Source organism: Sycon ciliatum, chromosome 3 (genome assembly GCF_964019385.1).
Source record: "Sycon ciliatum chromosome 3, ocSycCili1.1, whole genome shotgun sequence".
NCBI classification, from domain to species: Eukaryota; Metazoa; Porifera; class Calcarea; order Leucosolenida; family Sycettidae; genus Sycon; species Sycon ciliatum.
The window spans coordinates 27,324,847-27,343,256 of record NC_088645.1 but is presented as its reverse complement, the minus strand read 5'-3'; the positions used below and the strand labels follow the sequence as shown (position 1 = coordinate 27,343,256).

The 18,410-nt window shown below is 46.7% G+C and overlaps 1 protein-coding gene across 1 annotated transcript in view; it reads right to left on the bottom strand.

Moving 5' to 3' along the window:
- Positions 1-18,410, bottom strand: part of LOC135811930 (sushi, von Willebrand factor type A, EGF and pentraxin domain-containing protein 1-like) — a 34,518-nt gene that overhangs the window by 1,183 nt on the left and 14,925 nt on the right. The window contains exons 5-6 of the mRNA XM_065325200.1: positions 17,886-18,053; positions 17,110-17,139 (exon numbers count right to left, since the gene is read on the bottom strand). Coding sequence (XP_065181272.1) covers positions 17,110-17,139; positions 17,886-18,053 — 198 coding nt within the window. The remainder of the gene's footprint in view (positions 1-17,109; positions 17,140-17,885; positions 18,054-18,410) is intronic.

The window sequence follows — 18,410 nt, the reverse complement described above, 5'->3', positions numbered from 1 at the left end:
CACACCTAGCAAAATGGTGATGCACACACGCCTTCCACCAACTTATTAACATAGTACTTTATATTTCCACGATGGCCCAAGGCCAATAAGGAAGATAATTATGATCGGCGGTTTCCCCAGGATGTAGACCGATTTTTGAGAACCACACAAAAATAGCAGTGGATGCGCTTTGCCGGATGTTGAATGTTCCCGGCTGCCTCTTTGTGTTGACTTACCGCATAGTGAAGGCCCTGCTAAAGGGTCGGATAATGCACCTGTCTCAATGCCCTCAAAGGAAGGTACACCCTCCAGACGTGGGCTGTAAGTGTGTTAGTATAGTACTTATTCCGTCATTTTTAGAAACCATACTTCAAATGTCATTTCGTTTACTGTCATCCTCTGCCTATGACCAAGTTATTCGGTGGCAACAAAATCTTCTTAATCCGCTCAATGGGGCTTCCAAGGAAGATTTTTGTCCAGGTGCTCTCCACGGAACTACAGAAATTCAATTGATGGTGATTTATTGTATGGGCTCTTCATACTATTCTCTTCTTTACTAAAACACGTAGGGCTGCAGCAAAGGATTGCGGCAAAAACTTGGAGGGCTGTCTCGGGGTATGGCAAGATGGACATCTTACCGATCCAGGGCAGCTGAAAGGGTAGAACTTGTCATAGGGGTCGCTTTGGTAGCTTTGGTATGATGGACCACGCCAGTTTTGCAAACGTTTGGCTCAGGTCAGAGTTACAGGAGATGTTCATATGCTCAACTTGTAACCGTTCAGCCCGCAAAGAAGGACAATGCTGTTAGATTCGACATTGTTCTTAGAACAAAAAAAGTTATTTTGTAGATGTATTGCGCACAGGCCGTACCCTAATAACAGTAAGCTGGTGCGTAACAGCTGTGATGCATCACTCGCACGCACACTGTTACACCTTACCCATCTCCCATAGCATGGTTACTTACACGTACTTCAAGTACATGTATCTGAGAATATATAAGAAAACTCTAACTGCAGCAAAATGTGTAAACCTGCCAAATTATGCTCAAATTTTTCAACTACCAAATTACGTCATTAAATATGCCCTCATACTCCGCCTCAGCCTAGGTGTCACATCCAGTATCCTCTGAGCTCTCGTCCTGTAGGCTGTCTGAGCGTAAAACGTCATTAGTACTTTCTTCACATTTCATTCGATGTACGTTGCATCGTTCCGTTGCTCTACTCCTACCAGTCACCTCCTTAGCTGTTCCTTGTTACCCAGCATGAGGAACTTCACTTCTGGTGATTCGTGACGCGTCAGGTGGTTGGAGCTTTGGAGGTCGAGCCATCCTCTGCTACCAGTGTAACCGCTCAGCATGCACAAGAATGGTATTGTTGCATTTGACATTGTTCTTGGAACAAAAAATGTTATTTCATAGATGTATTGCGCGTGCGTATTGCGCTAAGAGTCAGCGGGCGCGTAACAACTGTGATGCAGCACTCGCACTTCACACTGTTGCATAGCTATTGTGGGAAGGAGCAGTCTGATTCGCCAGTTCTAGCCATGGATGACGTGGTACCACACTTATTGAGTGGTTGGTGATATTCTGCGGCAGACACACGCTGCGCCTGTTGTGCCAAGTCCGGATGTGTTGCTTGCAGAACTTGATAAAGTAAACAGCCCTGGCGGGCCGCTGACCGGTTGGCCGCCTAGTTTGGACTCTGGCGCATGGCGCAGAATGTGTACTTGCTATAAAGGTGCTTCTGTAGCGTTGGCACGCTGGTGACTTCAAAAAAGTATTTTGTTGTAGTCTAGAGTGAAAAGTTAGCCTTGTTGTTTTTGCAATTTCCTACATATCCATTGTCTAGCTCTGAATAAGTTATATCGTTTAGTGTTTAGATTATAGCATATCCCCGTACTGTATCCCCATACGTTAGCGTATCCCAGTACATTAGCGTACGGAGTCTGCCTTTGTATAAAAGCTGCTGCTCACGATTCTTTTATAGCCAGTTAGTTAATTTCATTGTCAGTTAATTTCGTTGCCAGTAGATTTCAATTGCCAGTTACAGTGTGTTCACTGAGACCCTTGTATTTTTGCCTCCTAGAGACTGCGGCCCCCTACAAATTGGTGGCAGCGGTAAATTCATTTTGTTTCATTCTATGCCTAACTGTGTTACTTTACACGTTTCTCGGACCCCCATGGCTCAACCCGCTACAGCTCCGTGCGACGAATCAAGATGAGAATCATGTTTCTTGCCTTCCTGGGCTTGGCCCTACTTATTAGCCTGCAGCACAGTCAGGGTGCTAGCGTGGATCACCCTTCTCTCCGCACGGCATCCATTGGAGACTCCGATGGCGATTCCAAGCGACCCGCTACCTACATGTATACTACCGGTGGTGATGGCGAAGCTGATGAGAACGACGACATGCAGGCTGCTGACCTAGACAAGGAGGGTATTCCCCAAGACCAGCAGCGTTTGATTTTCGCCGGCACGCATTTGGCAGACGGCCGAACCCTGAGTGACTACAACGTTCAGCAGGGGTCCACTATTCACTTGGTACTTCGTCTCCGTGGTTGGATGCAGATTTTCGTCAACACTCTTCCTGGCTAGACCATCACTCTTTACGTCGCGCAAAGCGATGCTATCGACAATGTGAAGACCATGATTCAAGACGAGGAGGGAGGTTATTTTGTCTGACGCCGAGCTAGCCGCTCTGAGTGACCGGCTCAACGAAGATGAAGATAAAACCTGGCTCGCCCTCCGCCATAGCTCCAGCCGTCGCCGTGGGTACTAACGCTGATTCCAGGTATGGCATTTTCTTTCCTGTCTTCCTTCAGTCTCCCTGTTCTCTTCAGTCTTCCTTTATGCGAGTGTGTGAATCCAGTTTAGTTTGGTAGGCGTCTGATCATGGTGAGCCACGGCTTACCCAGCTAACGTGGGACAATGTGTGTGACAACGCTCCTTATAGTTATAGTGTATTCAGTTCGGTTTTTGAACTGCGATGTTCCTTGCGGGTTGTGCCAGCGTTGTGCAGCAAGAGTGCTGTAGTTTTTCAGGTCCTATTTGGAGGACAGTTCTTTACCCTTTTGACCCCGTGAGATTGTGTGAACCTGGTGTGCTTCTACTTTATGATTTGTTTATCAGTTCATTCTTCTGTCTATTCCAAACGTTATCATTTCCGATATTATTTGCCATACTCCGGTTGACGCTCTTCCAGTAAATCGCGATCTACTATAATGTTCACGACTCTATACCTGTATTATATTATGCAAGTCATCCATTCTGCTTATCTCTTATCGTCGAATTTATTCCGACGCGACCATGCATGCCGCCAGTTTTTTTCCTAAATAGCAACCAGTTGTTGATGTCCAGCTATCACCTACATGTAGTATTCGAATCACGAGGACGTGATTGTATTTGAGAGGGGAGGTGTAGCGTTGGCACGCTGGTGACTTCATCGAAAGTGAAACGTTTTAGAGTAGGATGCATGTTTTTCAGCTCCCGTTTTTGTATCGTTTTTAGGTTACTTTTGAGGTCTCTTACCCGGATTTTTTGTTGCAAGCATGTCTACAAACAGGGATTCCACGACCATGGCCGCAGTAGAGAGCGATGAGCACGAACAGCCGTGCGATGTCCCAGATAATCGTTTCCCCACGTCGAACTGCTGCCGCGATTTCCACAACGCTCTGGCGGTGATAATGGATATGCTTGATGTCGAAAGAAGTGCTGCTGCAGACCGTGAGAAAAGGCTGATAAGCCATATCGACCAGCTATCTAGGACCGTTCAGGAGCTATCCAGATCAAGCGCACTGAACATTCCAAGTTCAGGAAGTTCCGCCATTACGGTTGGAGATTCTCAGGCTCAGAGCAAGTCGCAAAGAAAGAGGCGCCATGCTACTAACTGCCCAACCGTTGAGTCCGAAACCAACCCGAATACCGTAGTAGATCTACAACTGACTTCATCTGGTCCGGCCCAGCAGGATGCTGCGGCCACGTGTCACATTCCAGTCGAGAGCGGACCTACCGTACCAGGACATGACCTCATGCTCAGTGACCTGGATCATCACCAACGCGTGGGTGTCACGTCGAACGTTCAAACTGCTAGTAATTCGAACTCCAAGACTAAGACCAACATTCAAACTTCAGCTAATGCAGCCAGTGCAGTCAGTGAGGCCAATTTGCCAGACGTCGATGACGACAGTGAAGATGCTGCCTGGCGTTTGGTGACAGCCAGGAAACCTGTCAAGAAAAGTGTTGTGTTTGTTGGCAATCTGCTGCGCGATGCCTCACCGGAGCAGCTAGCACGCTTCGTGGAGTGTCGCTCGTCGGAGTTGAAGACTCCCCCTATTAAAATTCTCGACTGTAAAGTTTTTCAGAAGCAAAAGTCGTCGTCTGCGAGACTGGTAGTCCACGCATCGTGCAGCAAGACGCTGTTGGATCGTCGCTTCTGGCCCAGACCACTCTATTCCAGACAGTGGAATTTCGACAAGTACTCTGCCTCTGATGTCAGTGATGATACCACAGAAACCACAGCATGTGACGACACGCAAGCAAACTCGGCATCCCTTTCGGAAGTGGAAACAAATGCGCACGCGCCCTCAGTCAGCGATGGCTTTGAAATCAACCATGCCTGCTGATGACCATGCTGCACACTGCCTTCTTGAATGTATGTAGTATCAGGCGCAAGACAGCCGAAGTGCAAAAGTTCTTGTCAAACAGAGGCATTCATGTCTTTGGTATGGCTGAGACTTGGCTCACTCCAGATATCTTGGACAGTGAACTTACTATCCCACATTTCAAGCTACATCGGAAGGATAGATTGCAGCAACGTGGTGGTGGTGTTGGGATATACTGCCATGAATCTGTTCTTGCGCGAAGACGCACTGACTTGGAGACTGACTTAGAGCTGCTGTGGATAGAAGTTAGCGTTTCCGGTGGCATAGTACTGGTTGGATGCTGTTATCGTCCACCAGACAAACCTGTAGCATTCTGGACCTCCCTGGAGTCCAGCCTAGACGCATCAGTTCATGCACCAGGAAAGAAGGTTCTGGCAACTGTCATGCTGGGTGATTTCAACGTTGATATGAAAATGAACCAGTCACCCATGGCCATACGAGTAACTGACTTGTTTAACAAATTTGGTATGACAAATTATGTGTCTTCACCAACACGTGCCACCACCCTTACTGAGTCAATCGTTGATCTCTTCCTATCAACTTCCCCGCTGACGGGACCTTGTGAGATAGCCTACCTAGACATTAGTGACCACTTTTGCAGTACTTGGGAATCTCTCTGTGGCAGGGTTTGCACCAGGCCGTACTTCCAGCTACAGACCTACACGCCGCATCCATAAGATAAACTGGGACACCTTCAACAGCGATCTCAGTGCAGAGCAGGCCTCTCTGCTCGCCATAGATGATGTCAACACCCTTGCATCATCTTTCATCGCCTCCATAGTGTCAACATTGGATAAGCATGCACCCGTGCGGATGAGGCGAAATCGGGATAGACGTCCCTGCCCGTGGGTAACAGATGAACTTGTGGCCTGCGTACGGGAGCGAGACAGACTCCATCGACTGCTCATGAAGAACCGCTGCAATGATGATCTCCGCAGTCAACACCGCACTGCTCGTGCCAAGGCCAGGAAGCTGGACAGGAGCCTGAAGAACACGTATTTCATCCAGCAGTGCCAGACTTCTGACCAACGTAAACTTTGGTCAGTCATCAATACTGTGGTTGGCCGGAAGAAACAATCGCACACTGCTCAAGTACCCATATCGGATCTTAGCAAGCTGTTTGGTGACGTTGTCCATGATCCCCAGCGTCCTCCTCAGCTCTGTTCTCCCTCTGGTCCAATGGCGGAAGGGGCATTTACCGACTTCAGTGTAGTGATAGTCGAGGATGTGGCAAGCAGTTTGAAATCTGTCAACCCTTTCAAGGCAACAGGCAGTGACCAAGTTCCAAGCATCATCCTGCAAAAGTGTTATCTAACCATTGCCCCCACACTTACACGCATCATTAATATATCCCTGTCCTCCGGTGAGTTCCCCCTGTCCTTCAAGTTCTCCCACGTCAGTCCGCTCTTCAAGAGTGGAGACCCAACTTTGCCAAAGAACTACCGCCCTGTGTCACTGCTCCCAGTTATCTCCCGCATCACAGAAGCATTTGTAAAAAATCAGATCACGCAGTACTTGGACTCCAAGCAACTTCTTCCGCCTACTCAGTTCGCCTACCGAAAGCTTCACTCCACAGAAGATGCCTTAACGTATGCTGTTGATCGATGGCAAATGGCACGGGCAGAGCGCAAGTATACCGGCATCGTGTTTGTCGACATGTCAAAGGCCTTTGACCGTGTCAGGCATGAGCGACTCGTTACCGAACTGTTTAAGCTAGGCATCTCGGGAACTGCACTCAACTGGTTCTGCAGTTACCTGTCTGGCCGGACACAGCAGATCAAGTTGCAGGATCAGTTGTCAGGGACTGTTCCTTGATCTCGCGGTGTTCCGCAGGGCAGTGTCTTAGGCCCACTCCTGTTTGTAATTTACACTGCTGACGTCAAGTCAACGATGCCTCCGGGTGTGGCAGATCAGGAATTCGCTGATGACATCGCTCTCGATTGCTCCAACGCGTGTCCCAAGCAAGTCTGCGAGTCTCTGTCGTCTGCAATGACCAACCTCGCCAAGTGGCTAGATGACATCGGCCTACTTCTGAATGCCCAGAAAACCCAAGTTCTGTTTGTAAAGCCAAGAGGCGGTGCTGATGTTCAAGAACACGTACGTTGTCGAGGACAATCCCTGGAATAAACAACATCTGCGAAATACCTGGGTGTTGTAATCGACAATGACCTCTCCTGGCAGCCACATATCAGCCATGTAACACGCAAGATCGGGCCAGTAATTGGACAGCTATGGCGACACGGCAGGTCCCTGAGCCTAAGAGCACGCCAAGTCTGGTATGTCAGCATGATACAGGCTCATCTGTCCTATGGATCCAACTGTTTCTTCTCCAGTCTTTCCAAGCAGCTCCTGGATAAACTCCACCGCCTGTCAAAATCCGGTGTCAGAGCGACCCTGCAGCAAAGGACTCTGGCCCCGACTGCCCCCCTTCTCGAGCTACTGGGTGTGCCAAGCTTGCCACAGCTTCTCTTCCAGAAGCTTGCCATCTTCGTTTTCAAATGTTTAAATGACAAGACAAGTCCCCTGTTAAAGAATCTGTTCGTGCCGATCAACGACCCTGCCACACCTCAGCTGAGGACGACACGGGGTCAAGTGTCAAGCCTGCTGAGAGTTCCGTTCCTCCCTGGTCCTGCTGGACGTCGTTCAATTCAGTTTGTTAGCAGCATTCTGTGGAATGCTCTCCCAGTTGCAGTCCGTACGGAAGGTGATTGGCAGACATTTAAAGCTCTTGCCACGGCTCTCGACTTGCTCAGCCTTTACCCATATTAACATTCTCTGTATCTAACTTCATGTCGAAATCCATTTTAACAATCCGCATATCTCTCCTCCTCCCCCCCCCCTCTTTCTGTCTCTGACACACACACACTCTCTCTCTCTCTCTCTCTCTCCCTCTATCTATCTATCTCTCTCTGTTCAAGTGCTGTTATTGTTGTTGTTGTTGTTGTTGTTGTTGTTGTTGTTGTTGTTGTTGTTGTTGTTGGTCATTTTGTGACAGCTTGTACAATTTCCTGTCCAGGTACTAAAGCGTCTCTCTCCTCTCCTCTCTCTCTCTCTCTCTCTCTCTCTCTCTCTCTCTCTCTCTCTCTCTCTCTCTCTCTCTCTCTTCTCTCTCTCTCTCTCTCTCTCTCTCTCTCTCTCTCTCTCCCTCTCTCTCTTTCTCTCTCTCTCTCTCTCTCTCTCTCTCTCTCTCTCTCTCTCTTGTTGTTGTTGCTGCTGCTGTGGTGTTGCCGTCGCTGTTGGTCTGCTGTTGTTGTCGCTGTTGCTGTTTTTTTTATTTTTTTTATACGAAAGTCCACTATATTCCCGAATATGTGCGAGAAGTGGTGGCGGGGCCAGGCTGCTCTGCCGACCTCAAAGGTCTCGTTGTTGTTGCCGTTGCTGTTGTTGTTGTTGTTGGTCATTTTGTAAGAGCTTGGACAGTTCACTTGTCCAGGCAATAAAGCAGTCTCCCTCTCTCTCTCTCTCTTTCTCTCTCTATCTATATCTATCTCTCCTCTCTCATCATGCATGCGTCACACTCTCATGGAAATTTTTATTTTATTTTTTATCTTATAAGATTGCATGCTTCACACTCTCATGTAATAGTTCTTTCCTTTCTTCGTCTTTTTGTGAGAGCTTGGACAATCCACTTGTCCAGGCAAGAAGGCAGCAATGCCTGTTCATTCTGGCGAAGTAAAATAAAATATACCAACCAACCAACCAACCAACTTCAAAGCGTATAGCGTTTTGTGTTTAGAGTATAGCATATCCCCGTACTGTATCCCCATACGTTAGCGTATCACCGTACATTAGCATACGGAGTCTGCCTTTGTATAAAAGCTGCTGCTCACGATTCTTTTATAGCCAGTTAGTTAATTCCATTGTCAGTTAATTTCGTTGACAGTAGATTTCAATTGCCAGTTACAGTGTGTTCACTGAGACCCTTGTATTTTTGACTCCGAGAGACTGCGGCCCGCTACACTTCTACCCAAGTACATGTTTGTGCCGCTACCTCCAGCGAGATCCAGTTGCGGTGGTCGTTGTGGAGACACGTCCACACACTTCACGGACAAACTTAGACGGGGGAACCCCAAGTTAAAGTGAGGGCTACATCCCTCGGTATGTATGGATAAACAGGAATGTCAGCTACGAAGTCAGAAGAAAGTGTTTAAGAGAGCATGTCTGAAAATACCAAAGTATGTGTGCAAGTGGATCTCTCCGATTTCGCTCAAAATTTGCAGGTAGGTTCCCTTTGGGGTGTGGATCGATTGTGCAAAGCCCTTGAAAAAGTTTCTGAAGGGAACCTTGAAATTTGCATACCCCTCAAAAATGGCCGAAATATCACATTATTTTATGGGTCTAGAAACGAGTCACGCCACAGCGTATACGAACAAGCTATGAACAAAACTCCATCAAGCCAACATTGCCTCACCTTAGAAGAGTTCCTGGAGCAGTACCGCTTAGCCACGCCAGCATCCCAGAAGACGAGGTCCATCACCCCCTGACGTCACAAATGATCGTCTTGAAAATAGCCAATTTACAAGCGCTGGCAAAACAGCCAGCTACGTCCTCAATTGGCCAGAACTATACACCGGCAGATAGTAGAACACCTCTTCTAGCGCTGAGGACATGTCCCCCATCTTCCTTTTGGGGTTTTCTTGAAATTAACTTTTTTGAATTTTTCCACTCGACCATGCTGAAATACGGCCAAAGTCATACTTGCGCAGGAAAGCTCGCCACTCCGCGACGTCTCCTCAGCAATTTCTACTCCAACACTACTCCCAAGGCCGCAGAACAAAGTGAAGTGTTGACTCTGACAAGGAAAAGCAGCGGTGATCACTTGTCACTCCAAACGACCAGCTTCTCCTTGCGCCACCAATAATTTATTGTGCGACTGTTGATGCAAAAGTGACTGAAGCCAGTGAAGGCCTGAGCGCAGTTTTTGAATTTTATTGCAAGATGCACGGTGAGATCGCGTGCTCTATGACGTAGGATGACGCTTCCTGCATCACGATACGCGGCCATCGATCGCGAATGGGCCTGGAACGCTACTCGGAACAGACCATGATGGCAGAGGTAAGATGAGCTTCATTTCCTGCTTGAACTGCTGAGAACCCCCACAAACTGTCCTAGGAGTGTTGCAATGGCAGCAAGCCGTTGAAATATGCCCCGTACAGCATGGAGAGTTATTCGTCTTTCACACTTACCTCCTGCAATCCCGAACATAGTACAACAGTAAAAGTCCCTTGTTTTCATGTCGATGCTCGCCAAAAGCGGCTAGCTCGGTCCCTTTGTCACAGTTTGTGTTGACTGGCACGCGAGCAGCACTGGCTGCACGCACTTGTCGCGTGAACTGCATGAGAGATTTCTTACGTCATAAAGAATGTGATTTCATCATCATTTCACTGGTCTTCGACCTACATGGTCAGGGAAAGTCCCGGTTCGTAGGCCTACAACACGGTCAGCGTGCTCTTGGGCGCAGTAACAACACAAGTGTGATCACTTCAAGACCAACGGGCGTTCAAGGCGAGTAACAAGGGCACTTGACAAAGGTGATTCTGAAATCTTGTGAGCCGTGGGCCACCCGATTTGGCATTCTTGCGTCACAAGGCACGTGATTTCACCGTGCATCTTGCAATAAAATTCAAAAACTGCGCTCAGGCCTTCAGTCACTTTTGCATCATCAGTCGCACAAAAAATTATTGGTGGCGCAAGGAGAAGCTTGTCGTTTGGAGTGACAAGTGATCACCGCTGCTTTTCCTTGTCAGGGTCAACACTACACTTTGTTCTGCGGCCTTGAGAGTAGTGTTGGAGTAGAAATTGCTGAGGAGACGTCGCAGAGGGGCGAGCTTTCCTGCGCAGGTATAACTTTGGCCGTATTTCAGCATGGTCGATTGGAAAAATTCAAAAAAAGTTAATTTCAAGAAAACCCCAAAAGGAAGATGGGGGACATGTCCTCACCGCTAGAAGAGGTGTTCTACTATCTGCCGGTGTATAGTTCTGGCCAATTGAGGACGTAGCTGGCTGTTTTTGCCAGCGCTTGTAAATTGGCTATTTTCAAGACGATCATTTGTGGCGTCACGGGATGGACCTCGTCTTCTGGGATGCTGGCGTGGCTAAGCGGTACTGCTCCAGGAACTCTTCTAAGGTGAGGCAATGTTGGCTTGATGGAGTTTTGTTCATAGCTTGTTCGTATACGCTGTGGCGTGACTCGTTTCTAGACCCATAAAATAATGTGATATTTCGGCCATTTTTGAGGGGTATGCAAATTTCAAGGTTCCCTTCAGAAACTTTTTCAAGGGCTTTGCACAATCGATCCACACCCCAAAGGGAACCTACCTGCAAATTTCGAGCGAAATCGGAGAGATCCACTTGCACACATACTTTGGTATTCTCAGACATGCTCTCTTAACAGTCTCTCCTGGGATGACTGCTAAACCTTAGGTCAGTGGTTAGAGCATGGCTGGCCTCAAGCGAAGATCCTTGGCTCGAGTCCTGGTAGCGAGTCTGGTTACAGTCAATGTTTTCTTCAGACTTTTCCCATTGGTGTCTTTCCCACAAAGCATTGAATACTAGTACTTGAGTAGTTGATTTCAATACTTGTTTTCAGTTGAATACTACGGTTTTTTGTCTCCTCCACGATATTTTAAAATAATTGAGTACTGCTTTTACAACTTGCTATTCTCAACTCATTTGAGATTGTACATACCGCTAGTTGTCGTGCAGGATTCACGTGTTGATCCAGGTGTTGATCCAAGTGTTGAGCGGACTGAAAAATCAAAAACGACCATGTACAGTAGTAACACACGACAATGGCATAAACATTAGATCGTCAGAGAAATAATCACCGTCCACAACAGAGCCAGAGAGACTAACAGGTCCACCATTGGTTTTAAAGCTGTTCCTAAGTCCTTCAGGACGCATGTTCATGAATTTGCCCTCCGAACACTAGACAAAGTTACTGGCCACTCAAAGAACCTACCTATCTCTCTACCTGTTACAGTTGTATCAAGAACCTCAGGCATCGCTTCGACACATCAGGAACACGTCGGGCGAAGCCGTGACTGACGTTCAGCGTCCACACGTCCTCTCATCTCACCACGGGAGCCACGCTGAGTCCATTCTTTTCCGCTTGAAACCATTGACCCCAACCCGAGTAACGAAGCTGCTCGCCCAGTTTGACGCGAACAAAGCTACGAGGGAGTGATGGGTGTACCGGGATTGGTCCTGAAAATGACCTGCTCCACGCTTGCCATTTCCTTGAGTGACTTATTTAAGGAGTCCTTGCAATCTGGGAAAATGCCAGCTGCATTCAAGCACTCTTATGTTTCTCCCCTTTTCAAAGTGGGGACACCAACCGGCGCCAGTACCTTTAGTCCGATGCCTCTCCTTCCGATCGTGTCCCGCCTACAGTCCATTCAGAAAAAGATGTGCTTCTAGCTTTTGGCCATAAATGGGTCAAACTTTGAGTTTTTTAGGATTTTTTTCTGCAATCCCCTATGTAATCCTCTTCAAATTATGTTTCTGAAGTTGTTTTGTCCAAAAAGCAAGCCATAACAAGAATAGGAGTTCGGCCAGGTTTGGTCCCAAAAGCACTGAATTGGGGAAAGGCATAACAAAATCCAGGCCGTTTGACCCCGCCTGCAACAGTGCATCGTGCGGTTCGAACCCCAGTTCAGGTACCCTTTTAGGACCTTTTTCAAATTTCAAATTTCGCAGCTTTGCGCTGTGTACGATGAAATCACGAAATATCCTCAAATATGGGAGCTCACCAGAGCCAGGGCCCATTGTTTTATGAATGGGCTGTAGTTCACGTTCGACGGGGGGGGGGGGGGGGGGTGGAACGGGACGCAACACAAGGATCGCCGGGAAGCAACAGGACTATCATTCTGATGGCGTCCAATGTGAACACCATGAACGGGAACGAAATCTTACTACTTTGTGAATCGGAAGCGACGGGAAAAGTTCGATAATTTCAACTCTTCTTACTGTAGACGGGCGTACACGGGGACGCAAGCGTACAAAACCCCTGCTTTCTGAGTGTGAACACGAGACGGCGTCGCGCGCCAACTCCTCCCGATTCGTACTTGGGCGTGTTTAGCATATTGAACACGGCGCTGCTCATGATATCTCGCAGAATTGCTAATACAACTTAATTTGAATTTCAGCAAGATAAGATCTAATGTAACTTATTTATTATTTGAAACTCGGATGTTGAGCCATAAATAAATGTGGAAGAGAAAAGGACATATGGATACGAGTTAAGTAAGAGTTAAGCTAGGTGTCAGGACGTCGAATGTTTCAGTACTCTGTCAGTTTTGTGCCTAGTTATTGCACTTTCTGACTGTATATAGTATCATGTTACAGTGATGGAGAGTTACTCTTAACTCGTATCCGTATGTCCTTTTCTCTTCCACATTTATTTGTTATTTATTTGTTTATTTATTTCTGCTCCTCGTAGCATGTCAAGACAGCCAATTGAATTGAGGAGAGGGTGAGACCAACCACGGAAGAAGAAAAAAAAGAAAACAAAGAGCACGTACACAAAGTGGGAAGGGATTAGCAACTTACAAAGTTATGGGATGCTCAGCGAGCTATGCAGCGGAAGTGGGGACTCTGACTTTGTTTACTGGGAGATACTGAAGTGCTGTCTGACAAGGGTACGGAATTTGGGCATATCTGGAGCTTTTCTAACACTGGGAGGTAGTTATGGGGGTATAACTATTTAGGGATAGTTCAAGAGTATGACAGACAGAACTGTTTATCATTTCCTGGGGTTATTATTAGAATGGCACGACTTTCAGGGCTCCTTTTTTGGTCTTCATGTAAAATTGGTATTATGACCTCGATTCCGCTTCATTCAAGGAGTAAAAATTGAAAACAAATTCTGAAAAATTAGAAATTTGGTCCGAAATTCTCCCCTTCACGGACCATGCCTTATGACTCGTACAGTTCGCATTTAAACAGACTGCAGCACGTGCCGTACGAATCGTACAAGATTTTGCCGCTCACCCCAGCCGTCCCGACAGCCCCTTACGTCCTGTAACGTCAGCGTTGCGTCGAATGAGCACTAGGTTTAAAAGAAATTTGTCAAAGACCAACTGGACAAATACCTCAACGACTAAAACTCCCTACCACGCAATTTGCATACAGCTCCGGTCACTGGACGGAGGATGCCCTTGTGCGAGCACTGGAACGATGGAAGGACTCAACGTTCCAGAGGAGAACTACTGGCATTGTCATGATTGATATTTTGACCGAGTCCAACATCAATGCCTCGTCACAGAACTGCATTCACTGGGTTTTTATGATAATATTATGATCTTAGAATGTTTCATCAGATACTTGTCGGTTGTCGCCAACGGATAAAAGTGGGCAGAAGACTGTCTCCTGAAGTGTCCGGCAGCAAAGCTGTGCCACAAGCAAGTACCATCGGTCCGCTTCTTTGTGTTTTGTATACACACGCTATGAATGAAGTTCTTACCGCCATTAGCCATCAGGAGTTTGCCGACGACATCGTCATTGACTTTCCACACTCAGATCCATTGTTCCTTGTTCAGACGCTCTTGAAAAGCATCACCAAGCTCGCTAAATGGCTGGAGGAACTCGGGCTCCTCCTTGACAAGAGAAGAACCCGAATCATGTTCGTAAAGCCACGAGGGCAGCCTAACCCACTTTGTCTCGTCTACTGTTATAGGGATGAATTTGCCACGGGGTCCTCAGCAAGTTACCTTGGTGTTACCATGTTCGACGACCTGAACTGGCGTTCCCATATCCCGTAGATACGCGGCATGTGGATACGCTGAATCTTCAAGCTCCGCGGACGTGGTACGGTACGTTGCCATGATCCGGGGGAAACTGTGCTACGCCGCATACTCCCTCTACCCCTCTCTCACTGCTCCGCACAGCCTTCTAATTGCATAATCCCGTTGCCACCCAGCCCCTGCCCAAGACACTTCGGGTGTCCACCCTTGAACAGCTCTGCCGTCAGAAAGTCATTGTCTTCGTCTTCCGTTGTCCTCACTATACTGGCAAGATACTGGCGCAAGGTGTGAACACTCAACTAACTCACATAGGTGATAAATCAAAACAATGGGCAAAGCGCAGAAGGGAGGTGCAGAACGAACCCTACACGACACAACTATCACACTTTGCAAAGTCAATCACAATGAGAACAAGTGTATAGAGTTAGACGCTAACCCATCAGTGCAGATCTGGATGGATACGTCGATTAAGAATACCGCACTTCTCGACTATGCCACACCCCAGCAGCCTTCCTTTCACCTACCACTGGTCGAATATTCAATGTTCGAGGTTCCTGAAGTATTTGCCTTCTGTATTTAGCAATTTTCAGATATGACGTTGGACGTCCATGATGATTTTTTGGCTTTCCCATGGCGTATACTTTTCACCTATCTTTTTCCCCACCCAGTACTCTATGTAACGTGTAATCTAGCGCAACCTACTCCTGTATACCTCTCCTTTTCATTGTGATAGTTGTGTCTTGTAGGCTTTATAACATCTCTATTATGCATTATAATTTGTGTTGATTTGTCACATATGTGAGTTAGTTGAGCGTTGACAATCAACGTGGCAAGTAGCAGTGGGTTCAAATTCTGTGATTGGCGGTACTGTCGAACACATGGTGCAGAGGAAGAGGGGTGGAACACTATGCCAATCGAAAGTGCCTTCCCCATCATAGTCCTTGCCGCCACTGGAACCACCACCAGTGCTATTGGTGGCTGGAATTGGGGTGGAGTCGTCAAAAGCCACAGTACCACCAATCACAAAACTGAACCCATTTCTTGGACACAATATCCCGTTGTCCGCACACCGCAGCTCACTGCAGCGCTTGAGCCGTTCGAACAGAGACCGTGGAAGTCTCCTGCGAATTACTCAACGGGGATTTATTCAGAGATTGGTCAAATCCCACGCAGAGCAGCGAAGGAAAACATAAACCAGTAGCAAAGCGAAACACAATTTGGAGGCGCTGATAAGCTACAAAGAGAGACGCGTGGAAGACGTAGCAGGGAGACTGACTGGCAGTGAAGATGCTTTGCATGACGATGCGGCGGATGACGGCGAAGCCGATGACGATGAGGCGGCTGGTGATGGCGATGGAACGGACGTTGAGGAACCAGGCGGAAGGGAAGGTGATGGAGCTGATAAGGGTGAAGTTTGTAAGAAGTCAGCTGTGTACTTGCATTTGCTATCACGTCCCGATTGTGTGAGCGTGTATGGTGATTCCTATTTCTCCGTAAAGTGTCATGCCCGTTATTTACAGCAGCTGGAGGTCCTGGAAGCTATTCGAATTCGGACGCAAAAGCCTGATGTTTGTAAGCAAAAAGAACATGTTGTAGCATTTAGGTTATTTGCGTGAGTCTACACCCCTTGTTCATGATTTGTTTCTGCACTTTCGAGACCCATTTTTCATGCTCACTTGTCACACTGACATTTTTTTCTTTTTTGTAGGTCTCACTTTTGTAATACTTACGTGTCACTTGGATTTTTAATCTTTGCTTTTTGGCTTGATCACTTTAGTTGCTACCAGGTTAGGCCTTTATTTTTCTGTGCCGCGCTGATGAGTTCTCAAGGACGAAGCAGTTCTGTTCGCATATTGAGTATTTGAATATTTATTATTTAAAGGGTTTCCCAAAGGCATATCCCGTAATCAATAATCTCTTAGCCTCTATCAGGTTGGACACATATTTCTCTGAGTTTTGCTGACGAGTTCAGAAAGGATGCGACAGTGCTGTTCGCAGATTGATTCATTTTAACATCTAGAAAGCTAGGGCCATCGTCCTTGTCTAATTATTTCTGTTATTTTGCACGACACTGACCAACGGTACTGACGTTCTATACCTAACTGGCAATCAGCTCTAGCCCATTTTGGAAAGTTCTAAGTTATAGAAATAATATAAGGAGGGGAAGGTGAGCGCAACCACGATAAGCACGGGCTGAAAATGTCAGCTGTGAAGGACGTTGGCGGATGTACACGTACGTCGATGACGTTACTTGCAAGACCTTTGGACAACACGGTCAAACCACGATTCAAGGACGGAAAGCAACTTTATACGGAACTGGTGTAGGGAAAAGATGCTAAGATCAATTAAAGGGAAAGGTATGCGAGCAGGAATCATGCAAAACTGAACGCCTGAATAATATCTTGGTCCTTGGTTGCTTGGTCATTTTTCTTTTCTAGAAATTTATCTTTGGCTCTCCGTCCGAGTCAATTCTTGCACACCTGATGAGCCATCCTTATCTGTACGGCGAAACAATCATCGTGTGCTGCATGTTGCTCCTGCTTATTGTCCTTCTAAATTTTCATAGTCAACGTACAGTGCTGTTTTATTGGGGCATTCGGTTTTCCTTGGTCCTTTTTCTTCCTATAAATTCATCCTTGGCTCTCCATCCGAGTCCATAGTGTGTTTTCAAAATGATTCCGTGCATTCAGTGCAAGTGCAGGATAAGACAACAAAAAGAATAGAACGTACCCATGGTAGTGGCTGGATCCGTAGGAATAACTGCAAAATATAACGGAGAAAAATGCACACACGCACAGATATCAGCACACAGATACCAGCACACAAAGCACATGCGTTATAGACAGAAAGACATAAGAATACTATGTCTTTCTGTTTCAAATTATAATTATTACAGGGTGCGACATATCTATCGGCCAATGTATAAAATGTTGATATCACCTCCACCACTACACTTCGCTCTCAGCCGACTACACCCTCCTGCACACAACCATCACCATTGCAAGGACATTTCTATTGACGGTATTAATAACGTTTATTTCTTCACACGCTTGTTACCTAATACATGGCTCATCAGTTAAGGTACTTCGAAGTGGATGTTGGTTGATTAGAATATACATGACCAAACTGCTATGATAGGGTTTTTCACATACAAAGCTGAACATTACAGTGTTATGCCCCAGGGGCTGCAGGGGCTATCGACGTCGCGGGTCGTGAGGTGAGTTTTCAGGCTTTCATGGCGATTTCACAAGTGCACTACACCGGCTCTTACTAGTTACACAGTGCACTGATTCTGACACATTATTTCTGCATTGAAAGTGATTTTCCTTAGGGTGTGCAGACTCAAATAATAAAATCCTAATTTTCGAGCCAGGCCTTAAGTAATATTGATAGTATTAGATATAGATTTTCCGCGCTGAATTTCTGACGCTGCATGCATGTCCCTTGCGTGTCAACAGTACTCCACACTTTCCTTTTCCCACACTACCACCTCAGCTATGCCTAACCATGGCAAGATGGTAGTGTAGTCCATGTTCCATTAGCTTGGCAAGTCACTGAAGACGGCATTGAGATAGTATGGAAACCAAGCGTACATGACACAGTAATGCCACTGCCAGTAGTACTCCTGGGTATAGTCATCACTGTTGTAGAGTTTAACTCTGGACAATGTGTTGCTGTGCATAGAACCAATACGAAAGAAAACAAATCAATGCATACCGAAAGACCAAATGGAAAGCGAACTCCAATATCAACAGAGTAATCTTTTGGCAAAGGCCATGGTCAATAAACGGATATTGCTCCGCATTCTGATGGTGTTGTTACAACTCAGTGGCATGTAGCTCTCGCGTTATGTTTTTATGAAAGTAAGACAGCTGAAACGGACGGTGTTAATTCGAATGGATTCCTGGCTATTAAGGCTCTACATGATTGAAATCAATTCCCGGTGATGCAGCTGTGTTCAGTGACGAATTGGAACAGTAATCTACTTCTTAGATTGCCATGAAGCAATAATTATTGGCTCGCGCCACTGC